This window comes from Cinclus cinclus, chromosome 1 (genome assembly GCF_963662255.1).
Source record: "Cinclus cinclus chromosome 1, bCinCin1.1, whole genome shotgun sequence".
Taxonomy (NCBI): domain Eukaryota; kingdom Metazoa; phylum Chordata; class Aves; order Passeriformes; family Cinclidae; genus Cinclus; species Cinclus cinclus.
The window spans coordinates 105,405,120-105,428,853 of NC_085046.1; the positions used below are offsets into that span (position 1 = coordinate 105,405,120).

Below are 23,734 nucleotides of genomic sequence, written 5' to 3' on the forward strand. Positions count from 1 at the left end.
GCTCCTTGATAGGAGCATAAGTGTTCCTGATCACAGAGACTGTGAAAAATGGTTTTGTATAATTCAGGTGCCAAAATCATTGAGATGCATATGTGGACAAGGGAAGGGGTAACATTTCCCTCTGGGTCAGCTGTAGAGAAGCTCTAGAACAGAGGTTGTGGCTTCATTTAAAATAATGCTTCCAACAGACATCAATTTATCCCATCACAAGAGTAATTTTGTGAAAGGAGTGCACACTTCTGCACTCATAAAACATGTCCTAACTTAAACCAGCCTCTGGAGCCCCATCTGGTACTTAGGTGGTGGTTCTCTTTCCCAGACCTGTGTACCATGAGAAGCTGAATCTAGGAAATATACACCAACACTCAGTTGCCATACAGAGTTTTTTAGCTCCAGAGGAAAATACACCTGCTGCTGCTGCCCCTCAGAAATGCAAGAGGAAAAAAATATCCCAGTGTATATCTTAGTCAGTTCTAAGGTGGGAGTTTCATGAGCTATTTACCATTTGGTAGGGGTCAGCATACAGTAACATACCAACTACCATGCTACAGAGCTGTGACATTTTTCTGTGACCTAGAAGTCCTCCTCCAAAAAGTCCTGAATTCTTTTAAAAGTGTTAGTCTCAAAAGAAGCCTGGAACTCCTCCTCAGGAGCCAAGTGCATCAGTGCCCTGACATCTCACTGGTTGCCACTGCAGGGACAATGACTTTGGTCAGAAAAAGGCATTGCCATCAAAGGAAAGTGGCAGGCCTGAAATTCCTCAGCCTTCCTCTTCAAACCAGAAGTTTGAAGGAATCACTTTGCAACCACAGGGGTACAAAACATCCTTCCAACAGATGGAACATGTCAGTTAGGCTTTTCTCTGGGGAAGAGAGTTTAGCACTCTGGCCTATCCTCTTTCCATCTAAATGATCCATCCTTGACATGCCACAGGGACAGGCACAGAAGTGCCCTCTGATAAGAATGACAAAATCAGTGTAAAGCTCAAGAGAGCAGACTGAAATGAGAATGTCCATCTCAAAATAGCGCTCACCTATCTCTCTAAGAGGTGTGATCTGGAAAACATCTCTTTCCTCCATCATTTCCCCTTCCCTTTCTCACTGCTTCCTGCTCAGGATGCTGCCTGTGCAGTGTTCCTACCACATATGTAGCACATCCCAGAGACTTGGTCCCTAAATTTGGGGGTTGCGGTACTTGATGTTAGTAGCAGCCAAAGGTTCAGAAATAAACCCAAGTCACAGAGCTTGATTCTAAAATCTTTGAATGTTCAAAATATCACTTTTTGAGAGGAACACATACCTGGATCTATAGCTTCCTCTAACAGTGGGATTAGGTTCTCCTTTCTGATCAACCTTTTTTTTTGGTCATCAAATTAGCAAGGTTTTGATAAAATTGTAGGGGACATCACAATATTTTGTGACAGTTTGGGATGGCTTGTGAATCATCCACCAGCTATAATTGGAATGTAACACAAGCCATTGTAAAGCTTTATGAAGAAAGCGTGTGTTGCTATCTTGCGACAACCATATGTTCCTCTGTCTGTATGTATCTGTTATCCAACCCTGCCATAAGCCGTTGATGAAATTATCATCACAGGACAAGCATACTTGTAGCACGGTTAAGTTGATCATAATAAAGTAATGAAGGAATGAAGAAATGAAGGAGCTTTGTGCTGAGGTGCGACTGAATGAGCCACAGCTGCAGACCGGGGCAGCAAGCAGACCTGCAGTCCGCTGCTCAACAGCCATCACTTTGGGGGCGACAGAAATACAGATATCTGGGGCCTGGGCTATGTGCCTTTTGGGAAAGGGCAAAGTAAATGTGTTTCTCTGGTGCAGGGGAGAAGGTTGCTTTAATGTTTTAGGGATCCCGTGAGATGTTACTTGTACACACAGAGGCACTCGCACGTCTCAGACTGCAGCAGGGGCTGCAAGGGGCCGGGACAACCCAGGCTTGACGCATCGCAGAACGCACCGTCCACATTCAAACGCATCCCCGGGGGCCGCTCCCGGTCCCCGACTGTCCTCCGTGTCCATCGGGCACTACCAGCGCCTGTCCCAGGCACCAGCCCCTACCTGGGAAAACCGGCGGACAGCGCCAGGGCCGCTTGGCACAGCACGGCTGCATCCCGGTGCCGCTCCCAGTGGTGCTCAGCACGGCTGCATCCCGGTGCCGCTCCCAGTGGTGCTCCGGGTGCTGCGGACGGGCCGGGCCGAGCCGCAGCTTCGGGCAGGGTCCGGGCCAGTCTGTGCCGGGCTCCGAGGGCCATGTGCCGAGTACTACGGGCACAGACTCCACCTTCCCCGGCTCCCGCCCGCCCCCATGCATCCAGGAAAGGAAAAAGAGGAGGAGGAGGAGAAGGAGGAGGAGGAGGGAAAGGGGTGAAAGGGAAGGAGAAAAAAAAAAAAAAAAAAAAAAAAGAGAGAGAGGTTGAAAGGAGGGAGCTCGCCGAGACCCACCCTTCTCCCTCCTCCCCCGGGCTGCTGGCCGGGCTTTTGTTTTCCTCCAGCGCCCCGTTTCCCACACGTGATTGCCGTGTTATTGCACAGGGCGCTCGGCGGCGCGGCTGCTGCACCTATAAATACGGAGCGGGCGGGCGGCGGGGACCCGGGGCAGCGCGGCGCGCCCGGGCGGAGCGCACCCCCCGACACCCCCATGCACCCCACGGGGACCGCGGCGCCCATGCCCCGCCGCCCGCCCGCCTGACGGGCCGGCAGCGAGAGGCAGCGCCCGGCCAGCGGCGAGGCGAGGGGAGGGGAAGGGAGGGGAGGGGGAGCCGGCCGACAATGGCGGCGGCCGCCACCGCCGCCAGCCCTGGCAGTCCCGCCGCCGGGCCCCTGCCGCCACCGGCTGAGCCCTGCCCCAGGAAAGCGCCGCAGCCGCCGCCGGGGCCGCCGCAGCCGCTGCCGCCGGCGCGCAGCGACCCCCGCCGCAGGCAGGCCGCGCTCTCCTTCCTCACCAGCATCTCCCTCGACGGACGGCCCCCGCCGCCGGGCAACGACGGCCCCGCCGCCCGGCCCCGCCAGGCGCAGCCGCCGCCGCGGCTGGGCAGCCCCCCGCCGGCGCCCGCCGAGCCCCCGGAGGAGGAAGAAGACGAGGAGGAGGAGGACGCCTTCGCTGCGGTGCAGGTGCCGCCCGCCGCCTTCCTGGGCGCCGCGGCCGCGGGCAGCCGCGGTCGCCTCAACTCCTTCACGGCGGGGGTGCTGCCGGCTCCCTTCGGCCGCACCAGCCCCCAGGGCAGCGTCGGCGGCAGCGGAGAGCTGGGGCAGCCCGGCCCCGCCGCCGCCTTCGAGCTGCAGCGGTCCCGGTAAGCCGCGCTGCGAGGATGAAGGATGCTCGGGATGCGGGGATAAGGGATGCGCAGGATGGCGATGGGCTCGTGAAGGGCGGGCACGGCCGGGGGAAGCCGCGGGGAGGGAGGCCCGATGGCCGCGGGGCGGGAGCCTTGCTCCGCGGGGTCGGCTCCGCTGCCGTCCGGCCGGAGGAGCAGCTGCGGGGATGTGCGAGCGTGCAGGGGCAGGTGAGCGGAGGTGCCCGAGCCTCCCGGGCGGCAGCAGCCGGTCGGTCGGTCCCGCCTGGGCGCGAGTGGCTGAAAGTTTCTGTCCTGCTCAGCAGTGCGGGCGTGCGGCTGCAGAGCCGCCGTGCTCCGCCGCAGCCCAGCCCAGCTGTCGTTACCCCGCTGTCCCGACTGGTGCTGCGTGTCCTATAGACAGCGGGCTAGGAGCCGGCTCGGAGTCCAGTGATCTGTAGCCAGGTCTGGTAGCCCACAAGGGGAAAGGAAATCTTTGCATCGAAATCCACGCATTACGGTGCGAGCGCATGGTTTAAGCAGCGTCTCGCTACCACCCTAAACAAGCTCTTTATCTCCAAGCACTTTTGTGTTCCTCCGGGTCGTTTTTTGCCGCCGGGTACTCTTTTGCCTTTGAATTCCCAAATGAACAACCTCGCCTGCTTCAGCTCTCGAGCTCAGACTTCTGGCTAAGAAGGTGCAATCATGTAAAAATATGTGAATGCCTGTGAATACAAAATCACCTTCCTTCACTTCCTCAACAACATACTCAGATATCAAGGACGGAGTGGGGGGGGGAGAAGCAGGGAAGAAGCTGGAGGAAATGACTCTGCTCCCCAAGCCCACATCGGCAGCCACTCCCACATTCCCATTTGGCACACTCCCTCCTTGTTTCTCCCTTGGACAAATAGGTAGACTTTGAGTCACATGTTATTGCAAGGGTTTATAAGGGTAATTGAGCATAGATCGCTGTAGAAAAGTCCCTTTCAGAACCAACCGGCTTGGAGGGATTGGAGGTATTCCAGGAGAAAGTTATCTTAGCAGCAAGCCCCACTGTTGGTTTGTTTCCCCCCTCCCCCCCCCCCCCCCCTCTATCTGGCTTGTATTGGTAGAATTTTTGAGCCCCTTTTCAGGTGCTAAGCTAGAGGGAGCCCCACCTTCCCAAGCAGAATGCATGTTGGTGGGTTACCATCCTTCTTCTCCCTGTCATGTGTCTCTTAAAACAATTTTCTGCAGTGACAACCCTCTAATTGCTCCATGGATCACCTGCACAGCTATGTCACACACACTCGTGCATTTCTGTCTGTGATGTGATTCTGCCCACAGCCTTGTGGGGAAGAAGTGACCCACAGACCATGATTTGGGAATTGCTTTTCTACTCTTGAATTTACTCCATTAGCATTCAAGAGACTGGATTCTTCTTGATCTTCTACTTAGTGAGCTTAGTATTGATGCAGGATTCCAGTGTTACTTTTCTGGATTCCCAGGGATCACCCTTGCTTTTCCTTTCTTGCATGCTTTGACCCTGTGCTTGGTTCTGGAAAGGATGCTTAGATCTCACCAGTATCACTTTCCTTAGCCGTTCCTCTTCCAGTCTTTTTTTTCTCCTTTTTTTTCACTTTCTGAACGTTTCCTTCCACAATATGTAGGGGTTTTTTTTTTGTTTGTTTAATTACATGAGAACAGAGTGGAGTTTAAGAGGGAAAGGTAATTACTGTTCTTGTTTACAACCTAGAAATCCAGAGTCTTGCATATTCAGCTGCTCTGCTAGCATGCAAACAAACTGAATAGATAGCCCAAGTCCGTGGCAAGAGAAGTCATCACCTAAGGAAACCTTTCCAGGACGCTCCTCCAGCCCTACAGCAGCTGTCATTTGTGCCGTGTATTTTCTTGTGAAGCATGCTGCAAGGAAAGTGCTGGTTTTCTCATGCCCTTTTGTTGTCTTGAGAGCTAGATTCAGCTGTGGTGGAGACTTTGCATTACTCCGCTGACAAGTATGAGGTTCTCCACTGTAGCACTTGCCTAAGGCTGACACTGGTGCGGGAGAGCTCTGGGTAATATCTGCCACCTTTGCTGGCTGTCGTGATGTTGCACATATGCAGTCCGGGGCAAACTTTGGCCTGCCTTCAATAGATCTGTTTCTGTTCTGGAAAAGGTATATATTTTTAAACATCAGAAACGGGCAGCTGCAGACCACGGAGGTTGCACAGAATGTTAGCGCCTCATCTTCTTAATGAAAAGGTGTGTTAGGAGCTCTGATTGCTGGGTTCACACTTGGCTGCAGAGAAGTTAAACCACAGGCATGCACCGGGCTGGCACAAGCCCAGGAACACAGGGCTCCAGCAGCCCTTCTGCTGCTCTCTTAATGGAGAGGAAGGAGCCAAATCGCCAACACACAGCCAGCCCTTCTCAGGGCGACGGGATGAATGTCACAGCACCTGCCCAGGGACAGGCATTAGCTCATCTGAAGGATGATGCAGAGAGGAAAATCAGATTTTTTGGATAGTTCACCTGTACACTGGCTGCCTTTCCTCCCATCCTTCTGCTCTCCTTGCAGTGAGTGAGCTTGAAATTGACTTTGAGGATTTGTTTGACAGACTAGTCCTCTGTGTTGAGACATGTAAGTTATAACGTGAAACCTTTTTCTGTTACAGTATCAGACAAGACAGGTTGCCTTATGTTGTTATTTTTATTTAGTTTTCAGAAGCCATTGTGAACATATAATCAGAGTTCCCTGGCTTTTTTGTTTGTGTTAGCAGTTTGTATAATTGCATACTAGTTTATATTTAACAAGGTTATCATTAATGTGGTTTGGGTTTGTGCTCTATGTGTATTCACAAGAAACAAACGATACAAAAAAAGGAACATGGAGCTTCTAGCTGCTTGGAGGCTAGTATGTAATTATATGTAAATGTCAAAAAATAGGCTTGTTCAGAAATTGGCTGGTTGGTGCCAAAGGCTCCTGTCTTCCTGCAGAAGGAGTTTGTTTCAATTTGTGGTGAGTAGGTGGACAAGGACATGAGTTCAGTAGAAACTAGGGCCAGGGTTTCTTTCATATGAAATTATAATTCATTTTAATAGCTCTAAAATAGAATTTTAATAAATTTATTTTAATCTGAAATTAGTGAGGGGTTCTGTGAGACCAGGTTTCAGCAACACTGGTTGCTGAAAAAAAAGAATAAAAATAATAATAAATAATTTCACATCCTGTGGATTAGGTGATGGTCCAGGTACCTGTTTTTGTGTATGCCTAGAATTCTTGTTGCCATAGTTTTCTGTAGGAAAAATACTGCCATTTCCATATGTGAAGTTTCCTTTTCCAGTGGGCTAGGTGATTGAAAACAAGCACATGCTCCTTTTTCATGTTGCTTGGTTTTGGATTTTTTTCTGTTTTTCTAAGGAAGCAAATTGGTGATTGGATCTGGACTTCAAGCATTGCTTACAGTTACATTTGTTGGTGTCACCATGTCAGGTTTGAAGGCAGATGGGCAGGAGAATTCCTTCTGGGAGCAGCAGGTGCTGGGAAGCAAGGAAAGGGTATCTGCTGAGTAGTCACTGGGGAGAGGTCTACTCAGAAGGACACTGAGGTTTATCGTGGTTCAAATATATTTTTCTTCAGAATTTCCTGAGTAATTATAAAATTAATTTACAACTAGTAAAGCTTGTGAAATACCAATTTATTTCTACCTTATTAGAAAGGACAGAGCTGCATTTGGCCTCAGTATTTATCTTCTGGAGAGATGCAATGAAGGGAGATGCTGGAATGCTTGACTTCCTTGACTTCTGTAGGGTTCTCAAAGTTCCATGGGTTATTAGTGCTGGAGGAAGCCTCCAGGATGCTGTTTAGGGGCTCAATCCCACCATTAAGTGTTTGTGGTGGAGAGCTGAGAGGTCAGAATCCAGTTCTCCATGGCCTTGGGCAGGCAGGCAGTTGCAGTTTCCGCCCACAGCAGAAGACGCCTCCAAATTGAACATGCAAGAGACAAAAGAAGAGTCTCTCAGAAACAAGTGTCCTACAGGCAGAGTCTTGAAAGGGGAGCAGAACAAAGAGCTGGGGGCACCCTCCACCCTGTGGGGTCATCCCAGCATCAGGAGGTGCCTTATGAGCCACTGGAGGGACATCAGCCCTTTTGTGTGTGATGGACACTCTGCTATTCACTGAACCTAAAAGCCTTTGGGCAGCCTAAATTTCAGAATGATGTAAACAGGCATAGCATGAAAACAGCGATTTAATGGTCTGAGAAGTCAATGGGAAGTGCACATGCTAAACTAAGTATTTTCTGAGGTGTGTGACCTTGTATACCACTGATAGCTGCTGGCTCTAAAGAAGGGGATGCTTCTTGACCTCAGCTGTCACTTCAGGAGGCTAAATGCCTGTGCCACCCTGAAGGGACAATGTTCAACAGCATGGCTAAGACTCAGGTAATAAGGGCTGTTTCAGTAGTAGCACACAAGCTGCTCCACGAGTCCTGTAAGGAGCACTGGGTGCACCCATGTCCTTCAGCATGAGCATGCTGAGAGGCTAGGTCCTCACACTCACCAACACCTGTGCAGGGGCAGTCAGTGATGCTGCTGGGTTCTCTGAGCTGTGCAGGGGCAGTCACTGATGCTGCTGGGTTCTCTGAGCTGTGCAGGGGCAGTCACTGATGCTGCTGGGTTCTCTGAGCTGTGCATGTGCTGAGCATGGCCAGCCCCACACTGCTTTCACCACCGCTGCTCTCTGCCAGCTATTTCCCTTGTTCAGGGCACAAATGTTTGTGCCTCCCTCTGTTACTTCCTTTGAAACTGATGGAAATGGGGTCATCTTCAAGGTGTTATTTGCAGTTGACCAGTGGTTGAGGAGTCACTGGAGTATCATGACACACGGATGGATAGCACAGATGCAGCAGCCTTGTTCCCTTAGTACACAAGCTTTTAAAAACAAATCCCACAGAAATTTGCTCTGGTGTATTTTAGGCTCTTATTATAATATTTAGTGAGAATCTCTGTCATATAAAAGAGGTTAATATTCACCAGTCAAGATAAAAAAAATGGTTTGCTGTCAATTCTGAAGAGTAGAACAGTGGGACAGAACATGGTATTCATGAGTGCTAGGGAATTAATTAGAGACCTTCACAGAGGGACAGATGCTGAGAGGCAGCTGTGTCTGCCAGAGCCTCAGGACTCTGCAGGTTTCAGAGTGAGGCAGCCTTAGAGCTGGGCAGGTATGTACCTGGAGAGGGATGTACCTGGGTGGGTGCACATTAACCCCTGTGAGGAAACCTGAGCTGGTAACACCTGAAAAGTCATGGTCATGTTGGCTGCCCTCACTGGCTGCCCATTCAAAGCTTTCTAGGTCCAGTCCTGCCATGGGAAGTGCTGTGCACTTCCATGCACCTGCTTGGCTGGTGTGCAGTGACCCCCTCATTAGCTGTCAGGAGAGCAGAAGGAGCACATTTCAGCAGGTTTGTTTTTGTGGTGGGTGAATTTGCACTGCTTGATCTTCCTTTCACCCTTTTCTTTACCACCAAAACTCCTGTGCAGGCAGCCTAACTGGATCTTTTCCTTTGAAGCCTGCTCACGGCTTACCTCTGCACCATAATAGTTTTGAAAGTACCTTGAAATGCTGAAGATTGGTAGCAGCTATGTGAGTCACTAGTCCTCCAAACTATCGCAAAAACATAGTTCTGTGGTACATAAATAGGATAATGACAGATCATAGTTTGATGATAGCTTTTGGATATGAAGTATGCTTTGGTCTGCAATTATTATGACTTTGAGAACTCTTGTGGAGGAAGATACTGCTCAGCTTGGAACAGTTCAAAACACCTAAAACACAAATATGAGATTGCCCAGTGTGCACTCTGAAAAGAAAAAGAAACCCCAATCCTCTAGTAATTCTGTGATTTCCTTGTTTCAAAAAAAGTAAATATCTGGTGGGTTGTCTGGAGACTCAGTAGTGCAACAGGTATGATGGAAGGTAAAGATGAGAAGCAGAACCAAATCTTGGTTTATTTATTTTCTTTATTTTTTTTCTCCCTCTGATTTCAGCTGCACTACTCCTGTAGTGCAGGTTCTCCACTACATGAATGAGAAGGCTGCTCTTTATAATTTAATCTAAAAATGCAGAAGTCTGGTTTTGTATGCTGGGTCTTGGGTACACTGAAACTTCTGTAGGCACCAGCTTGTCCCTTGAGAAGTGTGGGAAAGCAGATTGTATTTGTAAATGGGACAAGCTGGTGTCTACAGAAATCTATATGCAAATATCCACAGAAATCACCCCATAACATCTGCCAGTACCTCTGAGGGTATACTCAACCTTTATGACAAACTCTTTTCTGGACCCAGAATTGCTATGGATGGCTGTGGGGCTGCCACCAGATACCAGACTTAGCAACACAGCAGGTGCAGCAAGGCACAGAGCTGGCTCTTTTCACAACGCAACTGAAAAACCCCTTGCCAGTTTGCTGTGAGAACTATTCTTTCTAGAAAATGGAAATGACATAATTTGGCATATGGGGAGTATCTGCTTGCTGGCCTATCGTTTGCAAATAACATGCTGAGAAATTTAAGGAATGGTATTTGTTTTCATAAGAAGGGCTTTCAGAAGTTTTGTATTTTTGTTTGGGGTTTTTTGGTTTTTGTTTGGTTTTTTTTTTTGTCTTTTTGCTTTCTTTTTGTGGGTTTTTCATAGGGTTTTTTGAGTGTTTTGGGGTTTTTTTTGTTTTGTTTTTGTTTTTTTGCTGCAAGGGTAGGATAGAGAGCCTGGTATAGTGTTTAAGGGAAGAAAATTTAACAGTAGTTGGAGAAAATGTGATTTGCCAGTGGGAGACTTCCAAAACTCTTGGGATTTGCTTTTCAGTGTGCAATATGCAGATTTAGGGAGATTCATATTTAAGGAACTGTGAGGTTCCTTTGCAAGGGCTACTGTGTTATGTTCGTAGCAACTGCTTTCCTGTCATCAATGCTAAATGTATTTTCTGTTCTCATGATGTACTTCAAAGCCTGCACTGCTTTTAGAAGCAATGTTGCAGGGTGTTTGCCTAAGGAGGGTTTTCTGTTGTGGGAAATAGAGAAGTGAATGAGAAGTGAAACAAAGGCTATCTTCTTTTCTAGAAGGATCTAAAAAAAAAAAAAAGACCTTTCACCTCATCTAAGAATATAAAGCACAATTGCATGTTCTTAGCAAGCAGTGGTGGTTCCCCCTGTGTTGTTATAGATCAGGCTAGCAATTTTTTAGTGAAATTGAGGTTTGGGGAAAGAATCACTCACCACAATTGAAATATGTTTTCCACTCATTGTCTTGGATGACAGAGGAAGGTATGTCCTCTCTTACAAGGGATCCTGAAAAGCCTGGGCTGTATGTTTAGTTACACATGAAACTGCTCAGTTAAATCAAGCACCAGTGTATGATGTTTTGCTAGTAAGTAAACCTCTGCAATATCAGGGATTTGACTCTATAGTGTTGGTGGGATTAAAAAGTAGAAAGCCAGAGAAGTTTATCATATTTTTTCAGTCAACAATGGATTGTGTTTCGGTGCGCCTAGAGATAATCATATTACCAAGGTAAATATGATTAAGTTTTCAAATCTACTTGCTGTCAAGGCAAATCAGACACAGGCACATAAGTTTATAGGTAAAGGCATTCAAATGAAGCATAAATTTTCCTGCAAATAAGAAAAAAATCCCCTTATTGTGTAGCAAGAAAAATCTGTAAGGTGACATTATGATGACTTCTTTCTGCACCATGTAGCTGGAACTGAGCTGGTGAAACAAACAGGGAAAAAGCTCTTGAGCTTGCTTTTCCCTTTCTCTGGGCTTTGGGTAGGATGCTGGGCACCAAGAATTCATCACTGCCACTGGGTTAGCAGCCTGCTTGCACTAAGCTGTTTTTTTTCTGACATCCGTGTTCTGTCTGCTGTGTGCAGCTTCACCCATGACTGTGCAGGTCATACCTGCAGATTTTTTTGTGTACGCAAGAGACAGAGAAGTGATACTGGGATGTGGTGGAGGTGCCAGTAGGTACCAACCACAGGCACCATTGCTGTCCTTGTTACTTGTGTCTTCTGCAGTATGGGAAGGCTGGTGACAAGTTTCTCTCTATCCTCTCCCTTCTGTGGGGCATAATTTCCTTTCCCATTCCAGGATGAAGAGAGAGCCACTGCAGGTGGCCAACAGGGTTAGTAATTCCCAGTAAGGGAATGGAATGGAGAAATGTGGAAGGCTCCAGCATTTCCAGCATCATTGCTTCTGGTAGGTCTGCCATGGGTGGAAGTGCAGGGAGATGTCCCAGCCCTCCAACAAGGTTCATATACCAGAAAGGGGAGAGAAGAAGGGAAGAGACCTCAATCTGAGCTCTTTACCATTTTGACAGGATGTGTACATGCTGGCACAGTGGCATGGATTTTGTTTCATCACTATTAAAGGGTCAGATATTATTACCATTGCTTTCAGAGATAACTCAGCACTGGAGCAGTCTGTTGCCCACTGCAGCTGCTAGCAGAGAAGTGGATTCTACCCCCAGCTTCGTGGTGTGCCCTTAGAAGAGTGCAAGCATCACAGCTTCACCAGCCTGCTTCAGAAAGAGGTCTGCTGATTTTGAGTTTCCTGAGTGCATGGTGCTGGAGAAGGGGAGAGCGGAGCCTCACTGCCCCAAGGAGAGGGAATGCCTTTGGCACTCAGGGAGGACCACTGTGGCAGCTGGAGGGTTGTCTGGTTTCATGCAGTACCTCCAGCACATATAGGGATGGAGAAGCGGGGAGCCAGGAGGTGAATGTCACAAATAGGCCCTTTGCCTTTCAGGCCTGTTTGATCACCTGCATACATCTGCATATGTGCAAATGCAGCCCATAGCTACGGTTCATAAGGCTCTCTTTGCTCCTTGTTCACAAGGATGTGTTCTAGGAACCTGCACTCCCCAGCCCACTGTACTCAGCCTGTGTGAAGGGTGTAGCGTAAAGCAGAAGCTAGATGTCAGCTGTGGTCTGAAATGTGTCTTGAAAATATCTTTCTGGGTTTTTAACTCACCAACTTTATTCCTCGCATTTTGTCAAATTTTCATTTTCGTGTTGCTTCTTCACCTCTGTTAGTATCTACCTATCCACCATAAAAGGAGATTAATTTCCTCCTTTCCCAGGCAAGGCTGCCATCAGCTACACCCAGACAAATGCAGGGTGACAGAAGTATTGCCCGTGAGTCCATGGGGTGTGGTGGTTAGGCACCAGAGGGAGTGAAGTCTTTATTAGGTGACGGCTACTTGGAAATGAAGACACCCATCTCCATACCTGGGATGTGGGCACAGTTGAAGAGGTTTGGTAGTTACAAGCATGCTCAGTAGTTCTCTGAATTTAGTTAAGTGAATGATACCGTTTCTGACTGCAAAACATGGAGATGCTTTTGAATAATAAGAAGATAGACAAAACAGCTTTCAGGTGCTACAGTGCAAAGTGCAGTTTAATCGCTTAGGTAGGTGACTCTGCATCAGGTTATTCAAAAAAGGTGTGGAAAGCTCTTTGTCTGCTATTAATAGCCTTTAAAGCACAAAGGGTTGCATTTGTATTTTTGAAAACGGAGTTCAGGTAACCCTCTGTCTTCCGCATTGTGGAACCTCCTTAATTTTATGCGGCTGTTTTCCTAAAGCAATATTTGGTTTGATTTTTAATTGGTAGTGTTCACTGCTTTGTAGTATCCCATCTTTTAGCATAAGATAATCCAGAAGAAGTGGCAGCTCAGAGGTGGTTGCTTAAAAAGGCAGAATTATTTACAGCAGAACACAAAGTGCCTCTGTCAAGTACCTCCATTGTGACCTTTGAGATTGATTTGGAAAATCCGTATTTTTCCATGTGCATGACTTGCCTCAAGATAAAATATTCTTCTATTTTAGAAGGTACTCCAGGTATTGCAGAACTGGAGAGCAGCATCACAAGTAGTGTCTGCAGACATTTGTTTTAAGATTTCATTGTCCTAGGCTTTTTGCTTCTGTTTGTTTTAAAGAGATTATTAGAAATACTCATTTCTTGTTTGTTCATTAGTTTCCTTATTGATGTAAGGCTATTCAAGTCAAAGATAGTGCTAGGGTGCAACCGGGAGCAACTTTGAGCAGACGCATTTGAAAATAAAAAAACACAAATTGTACAAAATTTCCAGCACCCTTAAACAGTCACTTTCAAGGCAGTATTTTCTGTTGCTGTCCTCACACTCTGTGGGAAGGTTGAATAGATTATATGAATGGAAATGTGTATTTTCTCGCAGTGAGCTCACAGGCTTTCTTCTCCTGGAAGATGTAGTGTTGCAGCAGGAGCAAAGATGTTTTTTCCAGTGCGGTACCGGTGCTGTGCTCAGTGCTGTACAAAATGCCATTACTCCTCCATATTCCTTAGGAGCTAAAGCCCAAGACCTGTTTAGTGCAATAGGCCACTGCAGAAGGGTGTAGTTTGTAACTGGAATTCACTCCCTTGGGGAGGATGGGCTGAGAGCAAAGAGGCTGGTGTGAAAAAGTGCTTGTAAGCCACTGCCTGTGTGCAGAGATCAAGGCAGCTGAAAACAACAACCTCTGAATTAATTGCAGGGTTGCTCAGGTACAAATGAGAACAGGATTAGGCCTGTCTTTTCTATTTTAAGTGCAGAGGTAGTATTTCCAACCCTTCAAGCGATTGCATATCTTGAATATCTTAGTGGATAAATGAATGTGATAGCAACAGTCAAGGGTGGCATGGTCTTTTGTGTAACTGGCACTTACAGTTGGTGTTGTTGCAGTTGTTTTGTCGGATTCCTCAGGAATATTTCAACATGATCTTGTCTAGTTTTTTGTTTGTTTTGGGGTTTTTTTGGTGTCATCTTCGTATGTTAGAGGAAACTGTGTTTTGAGAGGCACTTGACCCTCACATCCACTTTCCCAGGATGAGGGGTTATGGTAGTGAAAATTTGATTTCACGTCCATGGTGAACTGGGGAGGAATCTGTTTTCTATTTACTGGTTAGTTGTGAGCTCTCTAGATTTTTATTTTATAGTGTGGTAGATTCTGCATAAATGGTATTACTTATTTTTATTCAGTTGTTCACATTAACAGACATATTTCCTGTCTGTTTAGTGGAAAAGGTGAAACAGGAAAACCAAAATTTCAAAATTGTGTGTCACATGTTGATGGCAGTTTGTGAGCTTGATCAGTGTAGAGGTCTGATGTCATACCCTGCATGGTTTTACCCTTGTCCAGGGCTTTTTTTTAGATACAAACATGCAGTGACTGAGGAAGTAGTGGTTTCTGTTTGTGTGGTCTGATAATGTGGAGCCATTTTTTTAATCAAAAGAAAATAAAAAGCCCCACTTCTCTATAAAATATAACTGATTTCACTTTCAGTGGAAGCAATAAGGCAAAATTTTGCTTGTGGCTTCTATGTAAGTAGCTACCAAATGAGCCTTCTTCTTGTATCCCTCCAGAGATTTGGCAGGGGGAGCCACCCCAAGGTTTTGAACAGAGTGGGAGGGTTGTGGTCCTCTCTTGGTGCTGCTGTCTGCAGCTTCTCACCCTTGTGAGAAACACCTTTGACTTTCTTCTTTATACCAGCCAGATGCAAGTGGTGTTTGGCGAGCGCATCTCTGCATTTATCTGGTCTGACCCATCTAAGCACAAAGCCATTCCACCCTTTCCTCCATGTTAGAAAAGCTCATTACTGTTTAGGTCAGAGGAGCCAAAGGGTGGCAGAAGCAAAACAGTGCAAGTTTTGCATAATTTGTGGTTTGTTTTTTTTTTTTTTTCCTGCTGCTGTGGGGGCTGTGACCCTAGTATAGAGGTGCTTTGTTCAGCCTTCTTCCTTTGCAGAGCCTTGTGGGAAGGAAGGAAAATCTGCTGCAGGTTCTCAGGCAATTGAAGAGACAGCAACAGAAGCGTGGTTTTGGTTCTGTATCTGGACACATTATTAAGGTCCTGGCGGTTCAAAACAAAAATGAAGGCATATGAATCTCCTGTTTTCCAAACAGTAGTTAGCAGATCCTGCCAGGAGAGGAAATCTTGACAGTTCTCACTGTTGCTCTGTCACAGGTGTGCTCTGCTAGCTCTGTTAAGCACTTGCATCCCTCATTTTACTTGTTGCCTTTGTGGAGATGGTTTCCTGCTGTCCGGATCGAGTATCCCAACTAGCACTGCTGGTAGTGCTACTCACTGCCCCACATCAGCGCCTGCGGGGAACCTCAGCATTGGCTGCAAACCCCATGTCTGCTCCCCTCCCCTCTGCTGCATCCTCCTGTCGCCTGCTTGCCCTGGAAAGCTTCACCACAGGCACATGGTGGTGACCATCACATTTCTTGACCATCCCTTTCCTTGCTGACATTGTCCTGGCAGTCTGCAAGGCTGCACAGAGCCTGTTGGAATGTGGCAGGGGGCTGGAGTTGTCACTGTGAAGGCTTTGGATGTGCTTTTCTTCAAACAGTAACTGTGTGTCTACACTGTATTTGTTCTCATTAGTACAATCAAGGATGTTTATTCTGTATTCATAACTGTATTTATTCTTTATGAGGTGCATGAATAAGCTTTTCCAGGTGCTAAAACAGAGTTTTTCCTGTCTAGAACTGCAGTAGTTCTACTCCCAAATTTGTCTTCTGTTTTTCTCTTTTTCTTCCTTAAAAACCGTTCAGGCATGTATGCTTGTTGTGGTTAGGTTAGAAATTAGTTCATATATTAAAAAGAAGGGAAATTAGTTAATATATTAAAAAGAAGGGAAAGATTACTCACTCCTAGGGCCTCTTTCTCTATACCCTTTCTCTCTAATATGAATACAGAAAAGACTTTGTATGTAAGCAAGTTCGAAAGGATGCTGAACAGTTTGTCTTCATGTGTTATTATATTGTCATCAGAAGACTATTTTCTGTGTATTATTTACCCAGGTATTACATTATATGTAATTTGAAAGTTTTAAATGACCAAAAATGCTCTACAAAAGTGTATGTTTCATGGGCTCCTACTTAAAGCAAAGACAGAGAGATTTACAGATGTACATTTACAGTTGATAAAACGTCGTGTCTGGGGGAGGATTACTGTTTCTTTAATTGCCTGTCTGAGATCCTCCTTGGAAGATTAAGTATTTTTGGTAGCAGCTTTGTGGTCTGTACCCTGTTGACTTAATATCTGTCATAAAATGATGTAACTGTTACTGGCGCAGGTAAAATTGAGCTTGTGTTCAGCTCCCCGGGAGGGTGTCTGAATGGGAAACTGTTGTATATACATAATCCCATTAGTCAATATTGTTGTTCAAAATCCCTTTTTCTTTTCCTTTCTCCTCTCATAACAAAGCTCCTAGGTCTGTGGTGAAGTGAGTGTTTTGTGACACATTTTTGAATGGGCCTTTTGCCCTGCATTCAATTCTTTAATGCAAGAAGCTTTACCAGGAAACAAGAATCTCTTTCTTCTCTGTCTGTGTTTTTTTCAGCTTGGGGCTGTGATGTTGAATATGCAGACAGACACACAAGTCAGATGATCTAAGATGTGTGATAATATGAAGTTATCCATTTCACATGATTAGTATCTGTACTGGAGTTGTTCGGTCTGCATTTCATGTCTGTGCCATCTAAATGCATCTTAATCCCTCTTAGAAGATAGATTTTTGTGTGTTTTTAATACATTCTCCAGGCTGTAAAAAAGTAAATCTTCCTTGTGTTATGTTTAGTGCCATCTCTTGGAAGAGGCAATTTTAAAAATTAGCTTTTGTCATTGATAAAAGGCTGTATAAAAAGAGAGCCTGATCCTGCAAACACTTGCAGATATGTTTAGTCTTACTTTTCCAGGTAACTTGTTGCCATTGACTCATAAAGACATTGCCAAAAATACTCAAATTTGAGTAGTTTTGTAGTTTGATTTGAGTATGACCCCCATCAGCTGAGGTTTCTGCAGAAGTGCATCATTAGTCATGCAGTTAGCACCTTTGTTAGGGATACTGAAGTGTGTGTTTTTCCAGGATCTGGACAATTTATTGTTATAAGTGACTTCTTTGCACTACTAGGCTGGTACATTTTAAAATCTTAGAAAGTTTGAGGTATTCATGTAAATGAATGTGTGCAATTAGTTCTTGTAATACTGAAAGCTGAATGTAGCCTATAAGAATATGGGACACTAAATCTGAAGTCTGTGACAAAAAAATCATTTTTATCCAAAGTGGGGTCAAAGTGAGAATTTTTTCAAGGCACTTCATGCTTTATATTTTTTTAAATATACTTAATCCAAGAAGACATGATGAGCTGCTATCAAACTTTCCTCAGCTGGTTTTACATTTAAGGGTTTTGTTGTCTGTGTATTGCTGCTTATAGAACAAAGATTTTTCTGCCTGGAGGTGCCTCTAGGTGATTTGGGGCAATTAAAAGGATTAGTGGCCCCAAAGCAGAGGCTCACTGAAGCAAATATGTTCAAAATTCCAAGATTTTATTTCACAACCCAAAGTATCACCTTAAACTCAAATAGCTGCTGGGTTAAGCCAGCATGGAGGTCTGCCTCTGCTCTGATATTACCCCACATTTAATTTTTTCATCTTTCAGAAGTACACAGCTTTATTGATTGAATGGAGTAGGGGAGCCAGATATTACCCGTTCTTAGGGACACAAACTTTATTTCTTTTCTTTCTGCAAAGCGTTTTAATATGTTTTTTTCCATTATGGTTGGAAGTTTTAGCAACATTTCTGAGCCACATGACCTGATAAAGGGTCCCATGTCTCTTTTCTTTCTTTGTGTCAGAGGAAGTTATTCCGGTATTTCCAGCTCCAAAGTCTTCCAATCTATGGTAGAGGCTTTTCAAAGTTAATGGATTGCTGAGAAGAGGTGGAGATGCTCAGCCTAATCCCCTTGCATTCTGCCACTTAAAAAAAAAAAAGAAAAATATGAACCCCTAATGAGCTACATAACAGAAGGCAGAAAATAATATTCATTAAGGATTCACAGAAATTCATGAATGTTTAATGTTTTAGCTTTGTTTTTGTTGTTTAAACAATGTCACAGGTCTCTCATGCCTTCCACTTTCATAGAATCAGCAATGAACATTGAGTGCAGCGTACACACATGCAGAGGCCTCGTGTATATGTTTTCATGGAGATGAGGCTCTCTGGAAAATACTGGATATCATCATGGTATACATGATATCATCATCACAGGTGCCACCACCTGTGCCCATTGCAGTGCTGCTTTTAGTGTCTGCCTTGGTCCTGCTGTCATGGGAAGATGCAGCTGCTGGGGCAGCTCAGGTACCAAAGTGTGCCCCAGGAGCAGGGAGGGCTGTCTGGGGAGTTGCCTCTGCACAGGCATCTCACACAGCAGTGCCAGGGTAAGGTAGATGTGAAACTGGGAAACAACCCACCCCACCCTAATGATCAGCAGTGTGCCTCCTGAGGTTATAGGAGGAGGTGCTGAGAAATGCAAGGGGAACTGTGCATCCTTCTGGCTGCTTGACTCTGTTCTCACGTCCTCCACCCATCCAGTGGTGTTTGAGGTTAGGGCCTGCATGTGTGGACAGCTTTTGTTCTCTTCTCACAGAAACTTGTGATACTGAAATCCGTCAGTAGGGACTTCTGATTTTTTTCTTTTTATGATTACTTTTCTTTTTCAGCGAAGCAATTGCCTCCTGTTTCAAAAAATGCTTTTTTTTTTTTTTTTCTGTGGGTGTGACCCAGGGGCACCATTGCCTGTCTCAATGAAACCAGCCAGCTGCTCTGGGGCATGCCAAATCCCCCAATAGGTTGTTAACCTGTGGAGAGATGGGATGTCATCTCCTGCTGGACTGAGATGTTCAAATCCAGCTTGGAAGCTTTTTGGGAATTACCTGTTTTGTGGTCATACCGACAGCAGTGCTTGTGAGTAGCTCACCTCCTGCTCTTGTTGAAACTTGTCCCAACAGCAGCTGCTCACTTTGTGGTGGCTGTGGGGCTGACAGCTGCCCACAGTCCTGGCTTTGGGGTATGAATCCAGCTGTGTGGTGTCTGATCAAAATGCCTGGGTGTGGTTGACCTAACAGTCTTTGACAATAACACATTTACTGACAATAGTAAAAGTACCTTGAAAACTGAGCAGTGGCACTGCAGGATTGTCCCAACACATAATGTCAGGATGGGACAAACAGCTGCCCCTTGTATTTATGAGCCTTATTTATAAGAATTTCTCTCCAGTTGTTGCTGTAATCTGTGAACTGAAATAAAGCCGTCCCTCCTCCCGAATATTCGTGAAATTAGGCAATTCCATGGCCAGCTTCCCAGTCCATAGTTTGGGAGGTTGGTGTTAGTGAATTTGCTTTCAGTTTCTGATTTTTTATGTGTGTATGGTCTGTCAAATCATTTGCCCGTGGAGTCAGAAGTTAGAATGAGTATCTTTGAGATCAACATAAATATTTTTTAAATTTAAGATTTGGTTCTGTGGAAAGTTTAATGGACATTTTTCTTATGTTCTAGAGCAGTTCGCTGGGCTTCAAATAGGAATTAAAACTAAATGCTGGGAGTGACAGTTGTCTTTGCACAGGATTCTGCAGCCCAGCAAAAGATGCTGCTTCAGCTCCCCAGCAAAACTGGCAGGGATAAGGTAGATGATTTGCAAGAGTAAAAGAGGGTAAGGCTTTTTTTTTTTCCTCATCTTTTTCCAGGACAGAGGAAAAAAAGTAGCTCCTGTTACACTCTATGTATAAAGTGGAGGTCAAAGCAGCTTTTGGGAGAAATACCAGGTTGGGAAGGGGAAGCAGCTGTTTTCCTTTTTCTTCCCACTTTCCTCTTCACTTCCCTGTCCTCCCCCATAGCTGGGAGGACCGGACCTCAAAATGCTGCAGAGATTTGTGCTCAAGACTTATTTTGTGATGAGATACGGATTGTGAGATGGTTGGCAGATATGGCTTTATATTATTTTTCCTACGTTTGCATTAAGTGCAGAGCTGGGGGCAGCATTCCTGAAGCCTGCCCTAGAGAGGCAGGGTGTTGTGATGTCACCCTTGGGTTGCCCTGGGAAACTGAAATTTTGTTGACATAAAGTGTCTCTTGACTGTTCCTGTTTAAGAATAGGATAGATAATTTGGTGTTCCCTGGTGAAACCTTGTCACCTCCAAGTGTTTAACTACTTTGTAAAATACTTTGAAACTTTTTTTTTCCCTTTTCAGTCCTCCACTGGCTTGTCTGACAGCAGTGGCAGAATACCTTCTGCTCCTCCTCTAGTTACAGCCTGGAACTACCTGAAACAATTTCTGGAGAATAAAATTGAGGGATAGAGAACAGCATGGCCATGAATCATGTGTTGTCTGTGATGCCAGCAGAGCTTCTTTAATAGAAGACAATTCTTCTCCGCTGTCTTTGTGTTAGCAGGACACAATCCTACAAGAAAAAAATTGGATAAGTGAATATTAATGAAATCGCTCATTAATTATCACCAGAGCAGACTGTGGAGAATTGGGTTACATTTTCAGTGGATTTAAATATAACTTTGCTTATGCAATCCTGTTAAACATTGTTGAAGTGTGTCACTGAGAAAGCTCATTATATTTGCTGCATAAAGATTACAACTCTGGGGGAAGATTAAAGTTTTAGCAGCGGTTGCCATCTTTCTTGTGGTCACAACAGCAACCTGTTAAATGTGGAGCAGTTGGGGGGAAGCTGTGGGCAAGCCAGATTTTGTCTGTCTGGAAGAACAGTATTTAAAGCTGTTAAGCCAAACCAGAGGAAACGGAACTTTTTTCAGGAAACAAAATGCTTCAGAAAGGAGGCTTGTTCAAACAGTGGGAAACATCCTTTTGTTTTCCTGAGTATGTATCTTTTGTATCGTATGTGCAGATCAATATCTATGCTTGTGTGTATATAAAAAGAAAAAAAAATCCTAAGTGAAACGTTGGCTTCAGGTAAATCAAAATGCTCCGTTCCCCATGAAATAGGAGATTTTTTTGATTTTGCTGTGGATAGTGTAAAAAATAAAAGCTGGGGTGTGTCTGAGGGGGCTGATGTGCAGATGCTGCCCTGCAGGGTATTTTATTCACCCCAGGCAGCACTTGCTCCAGCAGGTCATCTGCCAGTCTGAGTTAAAGCAATGTCTGCAGATCAATAGCTCTAATTAGACACAAGGCACCTGTTGTATCAGTGATTAAAAATAAGAAAAATTATGACTAGTTATTGTACAACTTGCTAGAAGCCACTGTATAATGATGGTACATTTGCCATCAGATTAGGTCATGAAGCAGCTTTACTGCAGCTTGGAAAATTAGGATCAAAAATAGCCCTCTGATTAAAACTTGAGCTTTTGAAAGCTCTTCAGAGAAGAAAGATATGCAAATGCAGTTGTATGGGAGAAATTAAGCAATATGGATATGCATGGTTCTTGAATTTAAAGAGAGTATTTGATGTAACCACTGTGCTACTCATTTCTCAGAGTCACCCTGTCTTAATACAATGAAATGAAACATCAGAATGATCTGGAAATTAGTTGCCTAATATCCAATCCATAATGGCTCAATATATTAACATAGTGAACGTAGGAGTTTCTGTGGCCATGCAGCTGTTCTGTATGTGCCAATGTCAGCCTTCAATAGCAGTTTTCTTGAGTTAGATTTGTGAATTTCTCCCACATTTAAAAAAATACCCATAACTTTATCACATATTTATCAGCAGTCAAATAATTTCTCTTTGAAACAACATTTGCTTTCTGATATCATCTGGAATTGGTCTCCTCCTCCTTTTCCCTTTGCTGCACCAATATGATTCCATCAACCTCAGGACATCCACAGGTCCCTTACATCCTGTCAGGCAATTTTTAAACACTGGGAAAAAAAAAAAAAAATAATATTTCAACCAATAGAAAAAAAATGAAGTTCCAAAGGCTGGATGTGATCAGTATTAGCCACAGGCCTGTTTGGCATCTCTGTCTGTTAAGCTTGAAGGAGTCCAGCCTATTCCCTGTGACTGTTTTAGATGCTGCTCCCTGGCTGAGTCGAAGGAGGTACCCACAGCTGCAGTGGAGGAAGGAGTGAGGACAGCCAGCAGCTACGGGAGCCGCCTTCCGAGAGGCAGGAACAGTTAATCACTTCTTGTGATTTGAGGATTGTTTTGTGCTGATCCCATTGAGGACAACAGGTCTTTTCCTCCCTCACAAAATGCAACAGAAGCTGATCACTAATCATTTGTGGGCTTCCTTTACCTGGCTAGCTGAAGGAGACCTTCTGCTGGTGTGATGCAGGGGGTGGTGGATGGCTGAAGCAGCATGGTGCCTTTTGGTCACAGCATCAGCTTATTAGTATAAATGAGGCTGTTTTAAACCAATTTGAAGCTGTAGTTTGCAGGAGGTGTGTGCAGGGGCTGACTTTTACTTTGTTTAATCTTACTTTGATGTCAGGATGTTCTGCTGTCTCTGAGGGTTAAGTTATCTATGAAGACAGTTTCTCTGCACATCGAGCCTGCAGCTGTGGGATATTCTGCATGTAAGGTATCAGAGTTTGATAGTCTTGATGGTATTAACTTTTTAAAACCTCATACCCATTTTAGCTGAAATTCAGCATCGTGTTTGTTGACATCTGTTTGACTGATGTTTGTTTGCACCTGGCCCCAGCCCAGTTTTGTACATGACAAGTGATGCTCTGTTGAAGCAGATGTCACCTGTTGTCTGTGACATGGACTTGGTATATGCAACTGATTAAGGGCCATGGTCATGGTGAATCCAGTTGCTACCTGCTCCCTGTGCAGCACCACCAGAAGCCTGAACCACCTATAGGTGTGGTCTTGGAGAGGAGCAAGAAATTACAGAAGAACATAAAATCAACTAATGATACAAACAAGCAGTGTCCAGTAGGATGTACCCCAAGTTCAAACATGATGTACCCCAAAGTCAGAGCTCAGCACAAGTCCCGTGCTTATTCAGAAAATTGTGACAGGCTCAGCTGGAAAGGGCCGTGAGCACACTCCGGCTTAGCTGGGGCAGTCAAATTCCCTTGCCTGTCTATCACTGTTCCTAGGCTGAAAGGCTGATAGAAAGTGCTTCCTGATCAGCATGATAAATGGAATTTTGCATGATAATTATGTTTACAGCAGGACAGATGTACTAATAACATGTTCCCTAAAGACTTCAAATGAGCTATAAAAGAATCAAATCTCTGCTGAAAATGCTGGCAGCAGTATTATTAATTGTGTAAGTTACAGCTGATAATTGTCTTGTTTCATTTGAATGAGGCAGTCAGCTATTAATGGCTTGTGCTCTGTAGTACCAAAACAGCAGACTGCGCAAAATTTGTCAGTCTGGATAATACAGTTGTGTATTAGCAATGAGTCCTAATGGACATACTCTGGTGGCTGGGGAAGGGAAGAAGTGTTACAGTTAATTTCTAATGCTGTTTCATCTCTTCTATCAAAATACTTGCTTATGTGCCTTCAGGAAGAGAACTGGTTTTTCTTATCTACAGATTGTTTGATGTAAGACAATGCCTGCAGTAAAAAAACAAGCTCTCTTTGTGGTTATCGAGGATTGAAAAGGAGAATGGCTAA

The 23,734-nt window shown here is 45.0% G+C and overlaps 1 protein-coding gene across 1 annotated transcript in view; it reads left to right on the plus strand.

Annotated features, from left to right (window-relative positions):
- Positions 1 to 2,786: 2,786 nt before the first annotated feature.
- Positions 2,787 to 23,734, plus strand: part of CABLES1 (Cdk5 and Abl enzyme substrate 1) — a 70,860-nt gene continuing 49,912 nt past the window's right edge. The window contains exon 1 of the mRNA XM_062488492.1: positions 2,787 to 3,307. Coding sequence (XP_062344476.1) covers positions 2,787 to 3,307 — 521 coding nt within the window. The remainder of the gene's footprint in view (positions 3,308 to 23,734) is intronic.